This window comes from Monodelphis domestica, chromosome 8 (assembly GCF_027887165.1).
Source record: "Monodelphis domestica isolate mMonDom1 chromosome 8, mMonDom1.pri, whole genome shotgun sequence".
In the NCBI taxonomy this organism is placed as follows: domain Eukaryota; kingdom Metazoa; phylum Chordata; class Mammalia; order Didelphimorphia; family Didelphidae; genus Monodelphis; species Monodelphis domestica.
Window position 1 is genome coordinate 70,107,447 of NC_077234.1, and position 23,207 is coordinate 70,130,653.

The 23,207-nt window shown below is 42.7% G+C and overlaps 1 protein-coding gene across 1 annotated transcript; it reads right to left on the reverse strand.

Moving 5' to 3' along the window:
* Positions 1–1,944: 1,944 nt before the first annotated feature.
* Positions 1,945–11,780, reverse strand: DES (desmin). Its single transcript, XM_001362511.4, has 9 exons — positions 11,121–11,780; positions 7,996–8,056; positions 7,769–7,864; positions 7,430–7,591; positions 7,102–7,227; positions 6,550–6,770; positions 4,408–4,451; positions 3,146–3,228; positions 1,945–2,888 (listed from the first exon to the last, which is right to left on the reverse strand). Exons 1-9 carry the CDS (start codon positions 11,702–11,704, stop codon positions 2,847–2,849), a joined length of 1,419 nt encoding a protein of 472 aa, XP_001362548.1. The 5' UTR covers positions 11,705–11,780; the 3' UTR covers positions 1,945–2,846.
* Between the last annotated feature and the right edge of the window lie 11,427 nt (positions 11,781–23,207).

Genomic DNA, 23,207 nt, shown 5'->3' on the forward strand with positions numbered 1-23,207 from the left:
CCCTCTGCCACCTAGCTACCCTGCCCCCTAGTAATAAATGTTCTTTAAATGATCTATTATTGACTTGTCTATGCAGCGGAGGACAAACAATTTATTCAGTAGACTGTAAGGTCCTCAAGGGTAGGCACTGTTCTTCACTTTGTCTTTGTATCTCTGAAGGCTTTGCATATGGAAGATGGGTAATAAAGTTTCCTTTAGCTGAACCGATCTCTAGCTTCAGGCTTATTTAGTATCACTGTACTAAAAAGAAACCCTTTTCCTCAATATTATTCTTTCTGAGGAAGGAAGAAGCTAAGGTCCCACCTGATCAAAAACCCCAGAGACTCCTGAAATCACACACACACACACACACACACACACACACACACACACACACACACACACACACACAATGCTGACTCTCTTAATTGTGATGATCATCTTTATACAGATGATTCTCAGACATGCTTGTTCAGCCCTAAATTCTCTCATCACCTCTGGTTTCCCATCTCCAACTGTATTTCATATATCTCAAATTGGAAGTCCCAAGAACATCTTTCTCTTTTTTTTAACATTACCTTCTGTCTTAGAATCAATACCAAGTTTGGTTTCTAAAGCAGAAGAGTGGTAAGGGGGGCTAGGCAGTTGGGATTAAGAGACTTGTCTATGGTCACACAGCTGGGAAATATTTGAGGTCACATTTGAACTCAGGACCTCCTAACTCTAGGTCTGGTGCTTTGTCCACTGTATTATCCAGCTGCCTCTCCCATGACCATCTTAAACTCAGCATGTCCAAAATTAACTCATGACCTTTGTCCCCAAACATTCCCCACTTCCTTACTTCCCTGTTACTGTCAATGGTCACATCATGTTTCCGATCACCCAGGCTCACAACATAGACTTCATCCCCATCTCCTCCCTCTTTCTCGCCCCCATAGCCAATCTGTTGCCAATGCCTATTACTTCTACGTTCGTAACATCTGATAGACACCTCCTTCTCTCCTCTGACTCAATAAATGCCAGTTGACTGACCAGCGTGGTCAAAGTGAACGTTTTCCTCTAGCCCCAGATTTCAATTCCATGGAAGCAAAGAAATGGAAGAAGCAGTTATTAAGCACCCGCTAAGTGCCTGGCTCTGTGCTGAGTGCTTTACAAATATAATCTCATTTGATCTAAGTAGACTTGTGTCCATTCTGGTATCCAGACTCCTTTTCTCTTCATCAAATTCCTTTTCTCCACCCAAGTATGAAAGCTAGTGTTTGGTGAATAAGAAACATTCTTCTCCCCTACTCAGAGAGTGCTCCTTCTTGAGGCGCAATTAAGTGGCACAGTGGAGAGAGTCTGGCCAGGATTGAAATTTGGTTTGAGACATCCTAGCTATATGACCTTGGGCAAGTCATTTAATTCCAATTGCCTCACCTTACTGCACTTCTGCCTTGGAACAGATTAAGTATCAACTTTAAAACAAAAGGTAAGGGGGGGGGGAGAGAAAGAGAGAGAGAGAGGGAGAGAAAGAGAGAGAGAGAGAGAGAGGGAGAGAAAGAGAGAGAGAGAGAGAGAGAGAGAGAGAGAGAGAGAGAGAGAGAGAATGGGAAGGGAAGGAGGGAGGAATGAAGGGAGGAATGAAAGAATTATGTCTTGAGAAAACCCCTTGTGGAGACTTTCCTTGGCCAACCCTAACCATTCTCCTGCAGGTAGTCAGTCTTCTCTCCAACTGGTGAAAAGCATCCTGGATGGTAGGAAGGGGATGAATCACAAGGAGGGCCTGAAGGGAAAGTATGTGGAAATGTCCTGAGAAGTCCAAACAGAGGTCAGGATGGGAGCAAGCTAATGCTCAGAGCCTAAAGAAAATGCCGAATTGGGGGCTTTGGAAAAGTTTGGGGAATGCTGCAGGTATCATTCATATACCAGGGGATACCAGAGGAAAGATAGTGAGGAAAAAAAAAAGCTAAAAGGTAGGCTGTGTTAGGTATGTGCTCTATTTTTATTGTTATTGCCCAGGAGGCGCCCCAGGCAGGGGATGGAGGAGGGAGTGATGGGCTCCTCCCCTGCCCACCAGCCCAGGACTACTCTCTGACTCTCTCTTCTCTCCTCTTCAGCATCTCCCACATCCTCTCTCACTCTATATCTCCTGCTCCCACATCCAGCACCTTCAGGGTTCCCTCTTGCAGCCCCTACTCTCCCCAGGTCCACCTTAGGGCAGGAGTGGGAGAATAAGGAAAGGAGCTGTTCCACCCCACCCAGCAGGAGTCCACCCCCCAGTTCTAGCGCTGGCTTCCTGGGGGTACTCTATCTCCTAACCATGGGTTAATGAGAGAAGAGTCAAAGGACATTTCTTGGGTGGGGGTGGATTGTTCCAAGCCTGAGTGTTCTACACTAAAAACGTGAACTTGGCTAGGAAGGCAGGTAGGAGAATCAAGGAAGCAGAAGGAAAGGGTGAAAAGGGCTCTCTGCCCTCTCCCAACTCCAGTCCCGTTCCAGGGCACTAACTGAGACAGGACACACTCCTGGGTCAGAGGGGCAGGTAGTGCCTCTGCTGCCTCCCTCCACAGAAGTGGGAGTGGGAGGATGTAGGGCAGGGATCCAAAGTAAGGCAAATATCTCACTGTGGGTTCCAACATGTCTAAGACTTGAGGTCAACAGAAAGGGCTGCAGACAATCAGGGCTGGGCAGGGGGCTGTGGGAGCGCCTGGCAGGGGCCTGGCTGTGAGGGAGGAATGGCTAGTGAGGAGGACTGGACGGTGGCAGTGAGGAGAAAGCCTTCAGTTGGGTAGGGTGGTCTCAGAATTGGTGGAGGCTGGTTTCAAGGTGTAGTGATGGGAGGCAGTCTCGGGCTGTGGGGGGTGCCTCCGGCTGTGTCTCTGCCTTTAGAGCACCTCATGTTGCTGTTGCGTAGCCTCACTGACCACCTGTGGAGAGAAACTCACTCATTCAACTCATCTCCTGCTGCTCCTCCTCCCCAGTCCCTCTAATTGGGTTCAAGCATAGCTTGGCACCTCTAAACCCTCAGTAAGGAGACCCCAAGAATGGGCCAGCTACAACCTAAGTCACATAACATTTGGAATATGTCCCATTTCTGTGAAGCCCAGCTGGCCCCCGATAAAACAAACTCAACCCTCCCTCCATTGTCCAAGGCTGAAAGGGATCCAAGGAATCCAGTACTTACTTCCCCATCCCGGGTCTCAATGGTCTTAATCATCACTGTCTTCTTGGTATGCACCTCAGAGCCCCTCTGCTCAGGACTTGTCTCTGCAATATCATATATAAAATCAACTTGGTTCCAGTCCCCAAGATTTGATACTTCCAGTGTCCTCTCCATTCTCTTCATCCCTGCCTCCTCCTTTATCTTCTTCCTCCTCCTACTACTCCTCTTCCTTCTCCTATCCCTCCTTCTCCTCTTTCTCTTCCTCTTCCTCCTCTTTTTCTTCTTCCTCCTCCTCCTCTTTATCTTCCTCCTCCTCTTCCTTGTCTCCTCCTCCTCTTTGGTAAACAGTTTCTATCAAACCCCACTTGACCCTGTCAGCACCCAGCCTAGATCTGAACCAATCCATCAGGAAAATGAACCCTAATCCTAAATATTTGCTACACTTGGATGAGCCTCAGACCCTCTGACCCAGAGTTGTGCCCAAGGGGTAGCTCCAAGCTTGGGCAGGTCCTCAAATTCAAGAGAATCTTGAGGGAATGAGTCAGATCTAGATATCCCCTCTCACTCCATCCTGTCTGTAGGTCCTATCCAAATTTGAACTCTTGGGATCCCCCTCTCCCCCATCCAAGGAGCCCCGTCCTTCCATACTCCCTTGGGGAGCCTATAGATTTGCCTCTTAGAGGGAGCTAGCTTGCTATCTGAGGAAGATAATTGAGCCATGGGGGAGGGATCACTACTTAGTAGTGTTACCTATGCAAGTTACTTAGGCTCCATGTACCTCAGTCTTCTCATCTCTCAAGGGGATAAAACTATATCTTCCCTGCCTACTTCACAGGGTTATTGAGTGACTCTAATAGAACATCATAGGTGAAAGAAATGCTCAAGGTACAAAGTGCTTTACAAAGATGAAGTGTTATTCATTTTCTATTACTCATGGGCCTGCCTTAATCCAATCATTTTAGGGCAACAAGCTCTAAAATGATTAGATCACTGAAGGGGGACTAGAAAACTAGTGTAACATGGAATCAAGCCCATATGTACTCCATAGCATAGCACACCTCCCTCTGATCTTATTTGCTACCATACCCCAAGAATCTCCGGTTCTTCACTTTGGCTCCTCCCTACACAGTTCCCTCCTGCTCTGTCTGAGTCCCCACAGCTCCATTCTACTTCTTCCCATTGCCATCTTTTTCACATGGCCCTATCATCCTCTCACCATACCCCATGCCCCAGTATGGCCATTCCACCCAGCCTGCTCCCCTGATGAACTCAAACACACTCACCTCTGAAGTTGAGGGCAGAGAAGCTCTGGATGGGGAGGTTAATCCTGAGGAAGAGATACCAAATGTCCAAGATAGAATAGGAAACTCCCTTTCTTCTGTCTCTCCCTTAATACTAGCCCTCTCTCCTCCCCAAATAACTCCTCTCTTCTTCCATGAAGCCCTAAAAGAGATCTCAGAGACCATATGGGTCAACCTCTTCATTTTACAAATGAAGAAACTTGAGGTCTAGGAAGTGATCTAAATGTACTTTCCACAATGCCCCCAACTAGCTCTCTGGGCCCATATGTCCCTCTGCCTGTCATGACATTACTCAAGAGATGGCCTTCAGATGCCAGTCCCAAGGTATAAGTAAGAGCAGCCATAGATCTATAGGGTAGATTGAATTGGACAAATACTCTAGGGAACTGTCACCTCCAGAAGAATTCATTCAACCCATCACCAAATCAGCAAATACCCCCAACATGGCAACCAGATATTTCTATACATGCATTTAAATATAATGGGGATCCTTAGGCTAAAGTGAGGAACCTCCAGCCTATGAAACCATTCTCAGGTTATTTTTTTCTATTTCGTGGTACTAAGAGGTTATTGGCCATTTGGGTTATAGTCATAAAACTATTACATGACTTCAATTGTTTTATTTTTTATTGGAAATTTCTGTATATGTGTGTTTCTTTCTTCTTTCCTTTCTTCCTTTCTCTCTTTCTTTCTGTCTTGATATCTCTTTTTGTCTCTGTGTGGCTACCTGCCTCACTAGTAGACTTTTGTTCCATTTCTGAATGTGTACCCCATCCTCCTGTGTCTTCCAGCAACCACCTCAGACTATTAATTTCACATTTCTCTCTCCTCTCTGTTTCTATCCCTTAACTGGTCCTAATTTTATAAAATAATTTCTTGATTAGAAAATTTTATTCTTATTTCTTAATTTTGAAAGCTGATTACTGATTTCTCTCTTTAAAAACAGATGTAAAACAAAACAACACAGACTTAAGGCAGCTAGGCAGCACAGTAGATAGAGTGTTGGTCCTGGAATCAGAAAGATCTTAGCTCAGATTTGACCTCAAGCATTTACTAGTTGTGTGACCTTGGGCAGGTTACATCACCTCAGTTTACCTCATTTTTTAAATGAGGATAATAATAGCACTTACCTCCCAGGATTGTTGTTAGGAGCAAATCAAATAACACATGTAAAGTATTTTGTACAGTACCTGATGCCAAATAAATGCTAAATATTACTATTATTATTATTAAGTTATTTTAAATTTTATTTTTGTGGTCCTCAGCTGTTGTTTTCAGTGATTTAATCAATGGATCTTGACAGAAAAGGTTTCCAAAGAGATCATAAGGATACACAGAAACAAATAAGACATAGCTATTATTAGAGAGGTTCATATATGCATCTATACATACTCCTTTTAAAAAACTAAATATGTTGGACTTTATAATTTTATATATCATTTTACCATGAAAAAATATTTCTTAAGTTCTCTACTTCTCCATTAGACTGTCAATAATTAATCCCAAAGCCCCATTACTACGATGAGAAGCACCCATAAAAGGTCTTTGCACTGAGCTAATTCCTCCTATGAGAAAGATTGTTAGTTGCCGTAGACTTGGGCTTTTCCCTCTTTGCAGTATTTTCCTGACCTTGTATCATGCAGAACAGTCTCCACTCTCAGCCTCTTACTTTCAGATTCAGTTCCTGCCTTCCCCACTCTCCTCTCTGAAATGGCTATCTTTGTGAATGCTTGCTTGTGACCCTGGTCTGGCTTTATGTCTATTTACTGGCTTGGATCTTGTTCCTTCTCCCTCCTCCTCCCAAACCTTGTAGTCTCCCTTGGAGTTTTGGCTTCCTCCTCTGTAGAATTAGAGTAGTTGCTTCCAGCTCTGACAGTTTCTGATTGGATCTGTTTGCTGCTCTTCACCTCCTTACCTCACCTCACCACTTTAGCTGATCACTATCTCAATAGCCCTACTATATCACAGGTGACAAAGACTGATAATCAGGAGAAGAAATAGGTCTCTTCATGATTGCATTTAGTCCACACCCCAGTACTATCCTTGGGCAAACCTCCATATTCCTTAGGCTCAGTGAATAGTCTCAGATCCTCAACCCCAAGGGCAGGCCCTGGTCTACCCCACCTGCTCTCCTCGCCCTCCAATAGCTTCCGGTAGGTGGCAATTTCCACATCCAATGCCATCTTGACGTTGAGCAAGTCTTGATACTCTCGTAGATGCCTGGCCATCTCATCCTTTAGGTGCCGGATCTCCTCCTCAAGCCGAGCAATGTTGTCCTGGTAGCCGTTGGCCTCGCTGGCAAATCGATCCTCTAACTCCCGCATCTGTCTCATCAGTGAATCATTCTGGGGGCAGAGGACCAGGGAAGAAAAGGGATGGAACATAGATAGGTCAGACCCCAAGCTGTGATCCTTAATGGTCTAATAAAAAGAAAAGAACCTCAGAGTTTAGAGGGGATGGCATGGAGAGGACATAGGAGGGGCAGGGAATCATAATCACTATAAGTCACATATCTATAGTCGTTTAAGGCTTTCAAAACACTTTTCCATGAGATGGGTTGGGAAAGTATTATGTTCATTTTGCAGATAAGGAAATTGAAGGCCAATGGGAGCAAAGAGGCTTGGTCAAAGTCACCCAGCCAGTTAGTGTGATGGAGGGCTGGTTCCTAATACTCACAGTGCCTTTGAGTGCATCAATCTCACAGGTATAGGATTGGATCTGGTGTCGATATTCCATCATCTCCTGCTTGGCTTGTCTTAATGCGTCATTGTTCTTGTTGGCTGCTTGGGTCAGGTCCGATACCTGTGGGTCATGAGGGAATAGCCATCAACCTCCAAGAAGATGGAGGAGAGGAATTCAAGGCTATGAACTATAAAGACCAGGGAAGAGACAAAAGAAGGTGCCTCCTCCTTGAATGAAAACCACTGTCCACCCTCTTCACTCAGAAGCTTTGCAGAAAGGGCTTAGTTGGATATAATGGTTATCATGGCTCAAACCAACCCACCTTGGACTTGTACCATTCCTCAGCTTCAGAGATATTCTTGGCAGCAATGGTCTCATACTGGGCCCGGATGTCTCTGAGTGCGGCTGTCAGGTCTGGCTTAGAAACATCCATTTCCACCTGGACCTGCTGCTCCTGAAGTTGAGCTTGGAGTTCACGGATCTCCTGCAGGAGTTGGAAGGTGGGTTATGGGTCAGGCTAATAACTCCACTCAATCCTCTTTCCCCAAACTCTGTTTTACCCCCAGCTTTGCAGTCTCTCCTTGATCCAATGCTCCTGAGATACTCTGGGCATGTGGTTCCTTGGGAAAGAGGAGGCTGAGGGAAGGAGAGGAGATCTTACCTCTTCATGGACTTTCTTAAGGAAGGCGATCTCCTCATTCAGAGATTCAATCCTGCGCTCCAGGTCAATTCGTGCCAGGGTGGCTGCATCTACATCCTGGCCAAGGGGATGGAAGGAGAAAGAAAACAACAGCTTGAGCCATAGTGACACACTAAGGTCAACCTGAAAACAGACAAGACCATGGGGATAGGCCAGGGATAGGAGGGTCTCAGGGGAATTCAACTCACCGCCCTGAATGCAGCCAGATTATTCTCAGCTTCTTCCTTCAGCTGGATCTCCTCCTGCAATCTGGATGGAACACATAGATAGTCAAGTGAATGATGGATGGGTAGAAAGGGCGGGGCTAGAGCCTCAAGTCCTCAGCAGCCTGGCTCAGGGGGCACAGGGACACAGAGACAGACAGCCTAAAAATAACTAGCATTTATGTGACATTTTAAGGTTTATAAAGAGCTTTCCTCACAACTCTATAGAAAACATCAATATTTTTTTTCTGTTTTACAGATGAGGAAACTCAGACTCAATAGTTAAATAGCCAGCCCAAGAACAAATATAGATAGCAGAGCCAACAATAAAGGCATTCTAAAAACCAATCCGCTTCTACTCCCCACTGCTTTATATTACCATTTCCTATTTCTTTAGTGCTTCTCTTCTGCAAGGTACTTTCTTCACAAGTGTGATATAGATTATACAAGCATTTCCCTCATTTTTAGGTTAGGAAACAGGATCTGGGATGTTTTTACCCAAGGTCAAAAGTTAATGGGTGTGAGGGCCAGGAACATCTTGATTCTAATATAGTGTTCTTATTATTGTCTCCTTAAGGATGAGTTTTAGGAGCTGGCATTGGCAAAGACAGGGGGTGAGAGTGCCAGGTGCTCTTTCTACTTCCTGAATGGGGTCTTTGACATGGGAGGGTACAAGGAGTGACCCTACTATTGGATATGAACCCTGCTGAAAAAGATGGGACTGAATTGAGTGAAGATTTAACCAGATTGCAAAAAAGGTTAGAGACAGGACCAGTGGGAAACTGAGGAGTCAGAGTTCCAAATACCTCTCTTTTTTTGTTTTATAACCTTGACAAGCCCATCTTCCTATATTCCCCCAAACCATTCCTTAGGCCACATCTTCCTCTTTATTTCTCCCTTCTTACCCTGGAAATCTCTGTCCCATGTACCTGGTAACAACTCTTGCATCCAATATATTCCTTGCATCCCAATATATCCCTTTGGGCTCAGGAAACTAACAGTTTGGCTCAGGGGTTGAAGAATTTAGAGCAGTAAATAGCCTTTAAGATCATATGCCCCAAATTCCTCATTTTACAAATGAGAAAACTGAGGCCTACAGAGATAAGATGATTCTAGAAATTATCTCACACCAAATTCAATGCTTGCTTTACTACTGGGACACCCAGGGCTTCCCCAAAGGGAGGAGGAGAGAGGAATTTCTGGGGCTTGAAGATCTCCTACTGGATGCCTGGGATAGGATAGGGGAAATATAGATTCTTAGGACTTAGTACAGCTGTTTGCATCCCCCAGGGAGTTGCTCAGAGAATCACAGAATGCTAGATCTGAAAGGAGAAGTGTTACTGAGGTCCCTCCTAGCTCTAAATATATGATCATATAGCCTATGAGATTCTGACTGGCAGCTGCCCACGGTCTCCCTGACTAAGCCTATGAGACATAGGGAAAAAGAACAGGTTGGCATAGGGTTCCCCAAGGGATGAAATAACTCAATAATAGGCTTGAGGATTCCTGCAGCAATTCCAAATGGTGTCTCACATACATGGGTTGGTATCATAGAATCACAGATTTAGAATTGTAAGGGATCTTAAAGGTCATCTAGTCTAACCCTCTAATTTTATAGATGTGGAACTGAGGTCCAAAGAGGTTAAACAATTTGCCCAGTGTTTCACACCTACCAAGTGGTAGAACTAGGATTTGAACCTTGATTCCAACTGTGTTTTATATATATATATATATCCCATTATACCAAGCTGCCAAAGAAGGGAATCCCATCCCTGCAGTCATAGACTAACTATTTAAGGCCAAGAACAGCAAGGGAGTCAGTTGAGGAAACTCCTTATTTATTTTTTATTTTTATATCTATTTTTATATTTATTAGTCCAATCCCAAGGTGATTCACTGGTAACCAGTTGGATACGTAAAAAAAAATAATAACCCCTACCTTCTGTCTCAGAATCAATCATGTGGTTTGGTTCCAAGGCAGAAGAGCAATAAGAGCTAGGCAATGGGGGTTAAATGACCTGCCACACAGCCCAAATTTGAACCCAGGTCTCTAGACCTGGCTCTCAGTCCACTGAGCCATCCAGCGGCCCACCAGTCAGATACTTTTGACTAACACTGTATTTGACAATGGCCTCACTTTAAAGGGCTGAAGTGGTTGGGGCAAGGCTCTGCCCAGGAGGCTCCTCCCTCCCCCTGGTAACAGGAATTGGGATTTAGGGTGTGATTAGGTAATAAGAGCCTCTAGGACTAAGAGAAACCATTCCCCAACCCCATCTCCAATCCCCCACTGCCCATACCTCTGTGAGACCCTTTTTCTGAAACCAGATCCCTTCCTAGGGATAGAACTGACAAGGAGACTGATTCTTAAGTGTCTTCCATCCTCAGTCTAACTGTCCTCAACCTGCCCATTCTACCCCCTCCCTTCCCTTCTCACCTCCTGTTCATCATGCCCAACTATCAACATGGATCTCTCCTGTCCTTCTAGCTCTGAAAATGTGTCTTTGAAAATGCTTCAAATATTTCCCTATGCAGTGTTGGGTGTAGGAGAGGGCTCGAATTACCCGAGCATAAGTTTCTCTTGCCTTCCCCCACTCCCCTTCCCTGCCCTCCATCATTTTCTACAGTGAACTGGAGTGGATGAGACATTCTCCCTGCCAAGTCCAGACAGCCTGGGGCAGGTGTCCCAGGAGCCTAGCTAGCACAATGTTGGACAGAGACAAAAGACTTGACAATTGAAAACGGACTGGATTTAGAGTGGAAACAACGGGTTCCAAACTAACTTCATGGCACTGTGACTTCAAACAAGTCACTTCATCCCTTTGTAAATCAGGGTTCCTCATTTATAAAATGAAAGGGTAGGAATAGATGATCTTCGAGGTCCCCCTCCAGCTCTCCATCTAGAATTCTATGACTCACGTGGCCCTTTCTCTCTTAGGGACTCCTCTCCAAAAAATAAGCCACCTCCCAAGTTGCCCTGATAGCTCGAATGTTTGATGACTCTCCTTAGGGGAGAGGGTCCATACCCATTCCACCCGTCATCCCCTCCCGCCCATCTCCCGTCTCCTCCCTCCCTGTTAGAGGGTTTAACGTGCCCTCTGGGGCTCCGTCACCTGGCCTTGAGTCGCTGAAGATCGTCCAGCAGGTTGTCACGCTCCACGTCCACTCGGGCGCGTTGGTTGGTGAGCACTTCCACCTGGCGCCGCAGCTCCCGCAGCTCCTCCTCGTAGAGTTCGGCGATGCGCGTGGGTTCCCGACCCTTGAGCCGGTTTACCTCCGCGGCCAGCACAGAGTTCTGCTGCTCCAGGAAGCGCACCTTCTCGATGTAGTTGGCGAAGCGGTCATTGAGCTCCTGCAGCTCGACCTTCTCATTGGTGCGGGTGGTCAGGAACTCCTGGTTCACGGCGTCAGCCAAGTTGAAGTCCAGCAATTCGCCCGCCCCATAGGAAGAGGAGGCGGCAGCGCGGGGGAACCCCACACGGCTGCTGCGGAAAGATCCCAAGCCCCCGGCTCCCCCGGAGGTGCGGGACACCTGGTACACTCGGGAGGACACAGAGCTGGAGGAGCCCTTGGAGCCAAAGGCCGCCCGAGACAAGGAGGGCGAGCCCAGAGGAGAGCCTAGAGAGAAGCTGGGCCCCCCCCCAAAGGTGCGCCGGTAGGAGGACACGCGCTGGCTGGAGGAGTAGGACTGGCTCATGGTGGCTGTCAGAAGGGCTGGACAGACAGCTGCAGGGAGGATATGGTGAGGGGGAGACAGGGCCCCTCGAAGAGCCGGCTATTTGTATCCCTCCTGACATCAGCCCCCTCCCCGCCCCTCCTCCTGACAGCTGCTGGATCCTACTGTCCTGCCAGAAAAGTGCCTGGCCCCTAAGAGGGGGAAGGGAAGGCAAGGCAAGGCAGAGGGGGAAGGGAATCTACAAACTCAACTCCTCCCCTTCGAGGCCCTGACTCCAGGCTGGAGAGAGGGGCAAGGCATGGAAGGGGGGTCCTGATAGAGGAAACCAAAGTGTAACACCTCTGCTAAGCATGGTCTCCCATTAGCTAGGGAAACTAGCCTTTTCCATTACAAAGAGGAAAAAAAAGAGTAGAGATATGGAGTTAGTGAGCCTCCCATCATTGTTTGAGACTTATGGAGACACCCCACTTGTGGATCTGAGCTTCATCACAGGCCAGTTCTCTCCCCACTATGATACCTGACCTATTAAACCCCTTCCTTAAAGGAAGGAGAATAGAAGGAAGGCCTACTGATCCATGCATGATGGTGAGGGGAATACACACCCCAGCCCTAGTTCTGGGCTTCATCAGAACCAGCACCTCCCTCCTCAGAAGGCCAACCCCTAATTCCAGCTTCTCCCTCTTTGGGGACTAAGTTAAGGACCACTTGCTGGGAAATAGTCTGTGATCCTTGGGGATATATCCCTTCATCCCCCAGAAAACTGAACAGCTGTTATTTCCATGACCCCCTCCCCCCTCCAGAATAAAAAAGACTAGAAGGGTTAATAATAATAGCTACCATTTACATAGCATTTTTTCAAAAATCCTTATCTTCTGTCCTAGAAACAACTCTGAGACAGAAGGGCAGGGGCTATGCAAATGAACTTTAGTGACTTGCCCAGGGTCACACAGATAGGAAGTATCTGAAGTTTGAAAAGTACTTTATACATATGATTTCATATTCATATCTTCATAACCCTACTGAGGGGTAGAGGCTATTTTCATTCCCATTTTACAAATAAGGAAACTGAGACTAGGAGAGTGTTAAGTGACTTATCCAAGTTCATCAAAGGTATAGGTCTCTTTCCTTTGCTGCTGATCTGAGGACTTATTTGCATCAGAGACCTCTCTTCTACCAGGCAAGGAATCACAGAGCAAAAGGGAAGCCTAAAGCAGTGGTTACCACAATGGATACAACCCAAGTTCTGTGGTCAATTGTGTTATAGCATTGTAGCACAGTTTCACTTCAGTTTCCTACTATTCTCCCTGGACTTCATTCCCTCATTCCCTGTCCAAACCCTAGATTGGACTGTTTATACCCTGAGTGGTGTAAACAACAGAGTGATTTCTCTGAGCGATTACCTTATAGCCTTCCAATCCCCTCCCTCAGTAATGGCTCCTGTCTCCTTCCCCAGGATGGTTCCACCCTCTTACCCACCTCCCCAAGCCTATTTCTCTGATTCAGAATTCTTCCCCATCTTCTCCCTCCCCCTACCCCAGCACCACCCTGACACACACATCCCAGGGGTTTGTGTATCCCATCAGGAGCCTGCCTGTCAGACACAGCCTTTTCCTGGCAGCAACAGCTGCCAACCCCAAATACCAGAGTTGGGCCACAAGGTATTTATAGAGAAGAGCCTGGAACACAGGAGCCTGGACATAGGAAACAGGAGAACAGTAAGAGGCTAGTTAGGGAGTGTAGGGAACTTACGGGCACCAGGGTGGTGGTGACTGAGAAATCAGTGAGGATGTAAAAGTCAAGTCATGACTTGGTATGACAAAGTCCAATCCACTCTATTCCCAAGGTGATAATATTCTTGAAGAGATGGGACTTTCCAAAAAGTTCAGTTATATTCAACCAACTTCTCCCCCTTCACTCCTCTCAGGTCCCATTAATATAAATCTGTCATGATTGCCATTTCCTCCAATAAACATTCCTGAAATTGCTAACTGGATCTGAGCATCTCTAGATGTGTCCTTTGAGTATGGACATCTTTCATACCCTCATACATTTAGAGATTAAATTCCTAGCATCAAGAATGCTAACACTGATGGATAAATCAATGATATCAAGGTAAGCACTCCCTAAACTAGTACACATTACTAACCATCCATTTCCATCTTATACTGTGCTAGTCTTCTCTCTAGCCTCTCATAAATTCCCCTTGAGAATCTTCCTGGCACACTGGAGGGCTTTCCCTACATAATTTTTCATTTGGTGGGTACAAATGCAGACCTCAGTTGTCCATTTATTAGATCTCAATCTAATGACATCACTTGTCCGACTCCTTTTCTGATTATACCCTGATTGTATCTTTTATGTCTTTTCTTGCATACAAGCCTGGCAGTTCTCTGCTTCCTACTTGTCCCTGCGATGTATGTATCTCTCTAGTGTCCTTTAGCTCTTGCTCATGATGTTCCATGATTCCCAGCCTAGAACCTCACCAGGAAAATACTGGGTCTTAAAAAAATTGTGTGTGTGTGTGTATGAGAGAGACAGAGAGACAGACAGACAGAGAAAGACAGAGAGAAGGAGGAGGAGGAAAAGGAGGAGTTGAAGTTAATTAAAAACACTGAACACTTTCTCAAATGCAGTCCCCAGGCCCTTCTACTGCTCAGTTCTGGTCCTAATGCTTGTTCACCGACTGTCACTGTCCAAAACTTAGCCCAATGATGAACATCCCATCCAGCTGCATGCCATAATCTTGAAGAATTTTTGGCTTTCACTAATTTGTCTTTATTTCACTTTGCTTTAATTGCTAGGCCAAACTCTTTTGGGTAGCCATGGAATTCACTGAGGGGGTATCTGGGATATGCAGAGCCTGATGTAATCCATGCCTTCCAAAAACATTGGAATTCCTTGAAATCTATATAAAATCTGTTCTAGTAGTTCTAGGCATGGAACATCTTCTCTAACAATGATAAGCATATTTCCCCCCTTTTAGGCCTCGATTAATATGGATAATCACAGGAGTATTGAACCAACTTATTTCTATGATTATGTCTATTGAGAAATTTTGTATCATATTAACATTTATATAATAGGCAACTTTTGGAAAGCCATGAAAAAAATCATTGACACATTTAGTTTTAATACAACAGACACCCAACAAACTCCCTGCAAAATGCTTCTGAAAAAGTTAAAATATAATTCACAAAAAATATATATTCTTTAGCTTTTAACATTGATAATAATGTACTAACATAAACTACTGCATTTGACCAAAGTTCTGTTATTTCTCAATATGGACATAATTCACACCATGGTATTATATGTAATTACAAATTACAATTATGTAGTAATTACAAATATGTAAATATTCTATAATACATAATATAATATAACTGCTTTTATGCTGTTTTCATCCCTCTGCATCACTTCACATAAGTCTTTCCATTTTGCATCAAGTTCTTCACATTCATCATTGCTTATGGTGCAATGACAGTCTATTACATTTATATACCACATTTGTTGATCCATTCCTCAATTATTGAATATATTTAGTTTCCAGGGTTTTTTATTGCAAATAAAGCTACTATTAACATTTTTGTGCATTAGGATCTTTTCTTGCTGCCACTGACATCCTTGGGATACAGTCCCAGTAATGGAATCTCTGGGTCAAAGGGTATGGAGAATTTAATAATTGTGCAATTCAAAATTGTTTTCCAGAACCACTAAACCAATTTAAGACTCCAACAGTGATCAGAATAATAATAACTGACATTTACATAGTACATAAGTATTTGCAAAGGGATTTTCATTAATACTCCTTTGATCTTCTTAACAGCCCTCTGAGATAAGTACTACAAATGCAATTTCTCTCCTTTTATAGATGTGGAAACTGAGGCTCTGAAAGGCTAAAGGACTTTCTCAGGATTGAACAATAAACATCTAAAGCAAGATTTTAAGGCAAGTCTTCCTGGCTCCAAGTCCAGCATTCTCTCAACTATGCCAGGTTGACTCATAAGTATGATTATCTCCCACAAATAATAAGTTTTTCTATTTTTTACCATCTTTGTTAACTTCATGGATGGGAGGTAATACTACGGGGGTGTTTTCTCCGATTAGTAGTGATTTCAAACATTTTTCACACAGTTGCTAATAGTTGTTTTTTTTTTTCTTTTGAAAACTGTTCAAATAGGTTTTGATCAAGGATACATGTAAAACCCAGTGGAATTGTGTGTCAGCTACTGGAAGGGGTGAGGGGAGGGGAGGGAAAGAATATGATTCTTGTAACCAAGGAAAAATGTTCTAAATTGACTAATTAAATAAAATTTTAAAAAACAGAAAGAAAATTTCATATCAAACTTGGTTACTCTCAGCAATGCACTGATCTGGGTCAACCCTGAAAGACTTATGATGGGGAATGCTATCTACTTCCAGAGAAAGAACCATTGGAGTCATCGTTCACATCAGTGTATCTTGGATTTTATTTGGGGGTTTTAGTTATGTATGACTTTGCTCTCACAACAATAACCAACATGGAATTGTGTTTTGCATGGCAATAAAAAAGAAAAAAACTGTTTTATATCCTTTGACCACTCATCTATTGGGAAATAATTGATATAAATCTTATAGACTTAAAACAATTCACTACAGACTTTCAATGTCAGAAGTTTACCAAGGGAATTAAATGGAAGTATTGTTTTCCCAGTCTTTATATTTCTTGATTCTATTTGTTCATAGACTTGAATTTTATATATTTGAAATTGCCTCTTTTGTCCTCTCTGATCTCTCTATGCCATGTCTGTTTCTGAGAATTTTCTTTAGAATAATCAGTGTTGGTGGAGCTGTGTAAAGACAAGCATATTAATGAATATTTGGTGATATGAAATGGTTCAACCATTCTGGAAAGAAATTTGGAATTATTCAAAGAAAGTGACTTAAAATATCCATACGTTTTCACTCAGAGATTCTACTGCTAGGAGTATGGCCCAAAGACTTCTATGATTATAAAGAAAGGTCTTATAAACACTAAAAATATTTATAGCAGCCTTTTCCGTAGTAGTAACAAAGAAATGAAACAAAATCAGATGTCCACTGATTGAGGATTAAATAAACAAATTGATAAATGTAATGGAATATCACAGTGCTGGAGGAATGATAAATATGAAGAATACAGAGAAGCACCAAATGATTTAACTGATGTAAAATGAATTAAGCAGAACCAGGAAAACAGTCTGCACAATGACTACAACAATGCAAATTTTAAAAAAAACCACAAAGCAAATAAAATGGGATATTGTGAAATTATAATGACCAAACTTGGTCCCAAAGAAGAGATAAAAATGCCCCCCCTTCTTTGTAGAGGTGGGAAAATAGGAATGGATCACAAAAGATAATGTTAAATTTTTTAACGTATTGGCTAACTTGGCTGATCTCTTTTTTTTTCTATTTTCTATTCTTTGCAATAAGGCAATACCTTTTGAGATAGGAAGAATAATATACTGGGAAATACAGGTGCTGAAAAAGGTAAGTGATCAATAATTTTTAAAAGAATTTCCCCCTAGCCAAAACTGTAAATGATAAAACATTGCTTTCTGAGGGAGAATTCTTTTTTTTTTTTTGAAAATTTTATTTAGTCAATTTAGAACATTATTCCTTGATTACAAGAATCATATTCTTTCCCTCACTTCCCTCCCCCCACCCTTCCAAGCGCAATTCCACTGGGTATTACATGTGACCTTGATCAGAACCCATTTCCATGTTGTTGATGTTTGCACTAGGATGTTCATTTAGAGTCTACATCCCCAATCATATCCCCCTCGACCCATGTAATCAAGCAGTTGTTTTCTTCCATGTTTCTACTCCTGAGGGAGAACTCTTTTTTTTTTAATTAATATGTTTTATTTGATCATTTCCAAGCATTATTCGTTAAAGACATAGATCATTTTCTTTTCCTCCCCCCCACCCCCCATAGCCGACGCGTAAGTCCACTGGGCATTAGATGTTTTCTTGATTTGAACCCATTGCTTTGTTGATAGTATTTGCATTAGAGTGTTCATTTAGAGTCTATCCTCTGTCATGTCCCCTCAACCTCTGTATTCAGGCAGTTGCTTTTTCTCGGTGTTTCCACTCCCATAGTTTATCCTTTGCTTATGAATGGTGTTTTTTTCTCCTGGATCCCTGCAAGTTGTTCAGGGACATTACACCGCCACTAATGGAGAAGTCCATTACGTTCGATTATACCACAGTGTATTAGTCTCTGTGTACAATGTTCTCCTGGTTCTGCTCCTCTCGCTCTGCATCACTTCCTGGAGGTTGTTCCAGTCTCCATGGAACTTCTCCACTTTATTATTCCTTTTAGCACAATAGTACTCCATCACCAACATATACCACAGTTTGTTCAGCCATTCCCCAATTGATGGACATCCCTGAGGGAGAACTCTTAAGAATACTTTTTTAAAAACCTTTTCTTTCTGTCTTGGAATCCATACAAAATATCAGTTCCAAGGCAAAAGAGCAGTAATGATTAGGCAACTAGGGTTAAGTGACTTGCCCAAAGTCACACCTATAGAATGTCTGAAGCCAGATTTGAGCCCAGGACCTCCTGGATCCAGACCTGACTCTCTCTAGCCACTGAGCCACCTAGCTGCCCCTTTAAGACCACCTAGTACATTATTGCATAAAATTAAAATTTTTTTAACCCTTACCTTCCATCTTGTAATCAATACTGTATATTGGTTCTAAGCAAGAAGAGCAGTAAGGGCTAGGCAATGGGGGTCAAGTAACTAGCCCAGGGTCACACAGCTGGGAAGTGTCTGAGGCCAGATTTGAACCTAGGACCTCCCATCTCTAAGGCCTGGCTCTCAATCCACTGAGCTACCCAGCTGCCCCCATAAAATATTTTTTTTAATTTTGCCTTTCAAAAAATTGGAAAATGAGGGGATGCCCTCCAATTGGGGAATGACTGAACAAATTATGGTATCTAGTGGTGATGGAATACTGTTGTGCTCAAAGGAATAATGAACTGGAGGAATTCCATGGGAACTGGAAAGATCTCCAGGAAGTGATGCAGAGTGAGAGGAGCAGAACCAGGAGAACAATGTACACAGAGACTGATACACTGTGGTACAATCAAATGTAATGGACCTCTCTACGAGTAGCAATGCAGTGATCCAGGACAATTCTGAGGGACTTATGAGAAAGAATGCTATCCACATCCAGAGGAAGAACTGTAGGAATAGAAACACAGGGGAAAAAACCAACTGCTTTGATCACATGGTCGATGGAAATATGATTGGGGAGGTAGACTCTAAGTGATCATCCTAGTGCAATTATCAATAATATGGAAATGTTTTGATCAAGGATACATGTAAAACTGCGGAATCAGCTATGGGAAGGGATGGGGGGAGGGGAGGAAAAGAATATGATTCTTGTAACCAAGGAATAATGTTCTGAATTGACTAATTAAATCAAATTTTCAAAAAAATAAAAATAACAAATTTTGCCTTTGCATATTTTGACCTGGATGTCCAGTAAACATCTTAAATTCAGTGTATACAAAACAGAACTCATTATCTTCCCCCCTAAAATCTCTTCCCCTTCCACCTTCCCTATTATAGTAAAGGACAACACCATTCTCCCAGTCTCTCAGGTTTATAACCAAAGGGTCATCCTGGACTTCTCACTACTTCTCAACCCCATCACTAAGCTGTTGACAAAGCCTATCTATTTCACTTTTTCAGCATCTCTCACATACACCTCCTTCTCTCCTCTGACTCTGCCACAACTCTAATACAGAACCTTGTCATCTCATGCCTGAGCTATTGCAATAACCTGCTGATGGGTCTGCCTGCCTCAAGTCTCTCTTCACTGCTATCCAGCCAGCCACCAAAATAATTTTCTTAAAGTATATGCCTCACTCCCAACTCAATAAACTCCAGTGGCTCCTTGTCATCATCTGGATCAAATACAAAATGCTCTCTTTGGCTTTGAAAACCCTTTATAACCTGGTGCCTTCCTACTTTTCTAGTCTTCTAATACCTTACACTCCTCCATATACCCTTTGATCCAGTGAAATTGGCTACCTGTCTTTTCCACAAACAAATCTCTCCACTCCTGGTATTTTCTCTGGCTGTCCCCCATTCCTGGAATGTTCCCACTCCTCTTCCCCACCTTCTGACTTCCCTGGATTCCTTTAATCCTAACTAAAATCCCATCCTCTACACCCCCTCTTACTCCTAGTGCCTTTCCTCTCTTAATTATTTCTTATTCATCCTTTTTGAGGCTTATTTATCCTGAATATATCCCGAATATAATTTGTATGAATTTGTTTGTTTGTTATCTCTCCCATTAGATTATGAACTCTTTGAGGGAGAGTTCTATCTTTACCTCTTTTTATACCCGCAATGCTTAGCACAATGCTTGGCACAAAGTATATACTGAATAAATACTTATAGACCCTCTGATTAATCAAATAAAGGATATTATTATAATCTTCCACAAAAGTCTTAATCTATTGCCTCGATGTGATGTGAAGGTGATCATATATCCTTGAACACTCATCCAACAAAAAGCAAGTTCTGGTCATCTCTACAAAATTGGAAACGCTTCAAGTATGATCCTGGCAAAAGTCTTCACCAGCTATCTGAAGATTAGATTAACTCAATAGGAAGACATTCATTATCATAGTGATGAATTTCTTTCTTATGGCAATCCAAGAAACAAATACAAGATGTCTCTCAGACTTCACAGATTCCTTAGTGATGGTGGCAGAGTGATGGGAAATTGAACAGAGGATGGGAAGACTCATAGGTCTTTAAACTCTCTATAAACGTTCATTTAACTTTTGGTACTCTACATGCAGGTTCTTTGTGTAGTGATGAAGCATTTGCTATACTTCTGGAAGACCTGAATTATATCAATATTGTCATTCTCATGATAAATGAAACCAGAAGACATTAAGAAGTTGCACATGTGTAAAAAGATGGCTCACAGATTCATCCAAAAAAGACAAATTAAAAAGATGATAGAGTTGGCTTCATGGCGTGCCCAAAGGCAGCAAGAAACATTGCTTCATAAAATGCTTAGTCATATTGCTCTGGAGGATTCACTATGAGTATGTTCAAAAAAGGCCACCATGAAAATAATTGTCATTTCCATGCCAGCATCTGTTACCGAGGATGAAGTTATACAAAACTGCTCTAAGGCATTTGGCAAAATCATTCAAATGAAATTAATATGTGGAACAACTAGGTGGCTCAGTGGATAAAGAACCGGGCCTGGAGATGGGTGGTCCTGGGTTCAAATCTAGATTCATGTACTTCCTAGCTCTATGACCCTAGGCAAGTCATTTAAATACATCACCCCCGCCCTTGCCTAGCCCTTACCACTCTTCTGCTGTAGATCCAATTCTTAGTATTGATCTAAACTGGAAGGTAAGAGTACCAAAAAAAAAGTTAATATATACTTTGATTCTTCATTAATTAAGTGAGAAAATGGGAATCATTATGGATGAATAATAATAATAATAATAGCTAACAGTCATATAGTGCTTGCTATGTGCCAGATACTGTGCTAGACTGTTAAGATTATCTCATTTGCTACTTAATACTTATGTGACCTCCAGCAAATTATCCAATCTATCAGGGCATCATCTATAAAATAAAGGGTTTGGACAAAGGTTCCTTCTAGCTTAAAATCTTAGGATACTATGATTTCACAAATGAAGATATTCTCTCAAACCTCAGTAGGTGATTTCGTGAGTTGTCAGGTCAAAATAAAATCTCTTTTTCGCTCTTAGCTATGCTAGTGGTCAAACAAAAGACACGTTTCTTTTGACCTTTCAAGCTTGGACAGCCCTGTCTTTTCACTAAATCTTTGGCCCATGGTCATCCAAAGGCCATGATGAAACAGGACCTTAGGGGAGGTAAAAAGCTGTAATACCAAACAAATCTGAAGTGTGTGAGAGAAATACAAATGGCTTATCAGAGTTCAGAAGAAGAAAAACTAATTTCCAAGTTGGATAGCAAGGAAAGGAAGTGAGCTGAATCTTGAAGAGGGCAGAGATGAGGGAAGAGAGCATCTCGGGCCCAGGATGAAATGTGAGCAAAGACAGAGAGAGAAAATATGGGATATGATCATGAAATGGTGACTAATTCAGTTTGGCTGGGAAGGCAGAATGCTGAAAGGCTAGTAATGTAGCATCTGACCAGAAAAGTAGAAAGATTGGAGCCTTAAGGCGTTGGCCTTTATTGGTAGGCAATGGGCTAGCTCTACCAAGAGATCCCGAAGGATCTCAACAAACTAGAACCCAGATCTGATCAAATAAAATGTAATTGGGAGAAAGGTAAGGTTACGCTCAAAAATAAACTTGACAAGTACTAGATTGGGGTGGGGAAAGTATTTTAGAAGAGCAGTTCTAAAAAAATAACTAGGGTGTGATTAAATAGCCTGTAAGTTCAATATGAGTCAATAATGTGATGTGACAACCAAAAAAAGCTCATGTGATCTTCAGCTACATTTAGAGAAGGTCAGTCAACAAGCATTTCTTAAACTCTTACAATATGCCATGCAGTGTCAAGAACCACAGAGGCAAAAGAAGACAAGAACAGTTCCTGCCTTCAGGGAGCTTACATTCTAATTGTCCCACTCTACGGTCCACTGTCCAGACCACCTGTAGAATGATCTGAACTGGAGAGGTTTGGATGCAATGGCCTCCATTTGGAGAGATTTGAACTTGTTTCTGAGGACTCTCATCTCAAAAATCCTAAACTGTCCTCAATTTAGAGTGTCAGCTTTTAGGAAAAACTTCGAGAAACTGGAGAACATCCAGAGGAAGGGGATCAAGGTGGAGAAAGGCCTTTAGATCATGCCTTCAGAAGACTGGTTAGAAGAACAAAGACTGTATAGCCTAGTGAAGATGAGCCCTAGATAGAACAAGAGAGTCATCTGGAAGTATTTAAAGGGTTGGCAAGTAGAAAAGGGATTAAACATGTTCTGTTTGGACTTGGAGGGCAGAATTAGGATCTCAGCTTAGGAAATTAAACTGAGGTCCAGTTGCATGTCCAGGGTCACATATAGGTGATTTGGACCCATGTCTTTCAGTCCAATGACCTCTCTACCACAACACATTTCCTCAACCTTGGGTGGAAGTTTCAAAGAATGGGCATAAGGAAGCCACGACAACTTGCTAGGAAGAAATGAGATGAAAGGATCATCAAGGACATAAACCACTACAAAATTAACTGGGGGGTGAGTGAAAAACAATAAATGGGTAGTCTAAGTACTACTTTGATACATGAGACAGAAAGTACTGATTAGAATATATTATCTTTATATGTTTTATATTATAATATATTGTTATATGTTTATTATGTTTATATATTATGCAATAATATATTATAATTGTGTTCAGAGAGAACTAGTACCTCTGGCATGAAGGCTTGCTGAGCCCTTTTCAGGGCTGCTCGTCCACCTTTGGTGTCCACCTTTCTCCCACTCTCACCTGTGGCTCTAAGAAACTACAGTATGAATACCGGAC

What these genes read in the sequence shown, in the direction of transcription:
- DES (XM_001362511.4), bottom strand. Translation starts at nt 11,704, where the DNA reads ATGAGCCAGTCCTACTCCTCCAGCCAGCGCGTGTCCTCCTACCGGCGC. An exon ending in CTCTGCCCTCAACTTCAGAG is followed by an intron (nt 3,229 to 4,407) that starts GTGAGTGTGTTT and finishes ATGATATTGCAG; the next exon opens with AGACAAGTCCTGAGCAGAGG. An exon ending in TTGAGACCCGGGATGGGGAA is followed by an intron (nt 2,889 to 3,145) that starts GTAAGTACTGGA and finishes TTCTCTCCACAG; the next exon opens with GTGGTCAGTGAGGCTACGCA.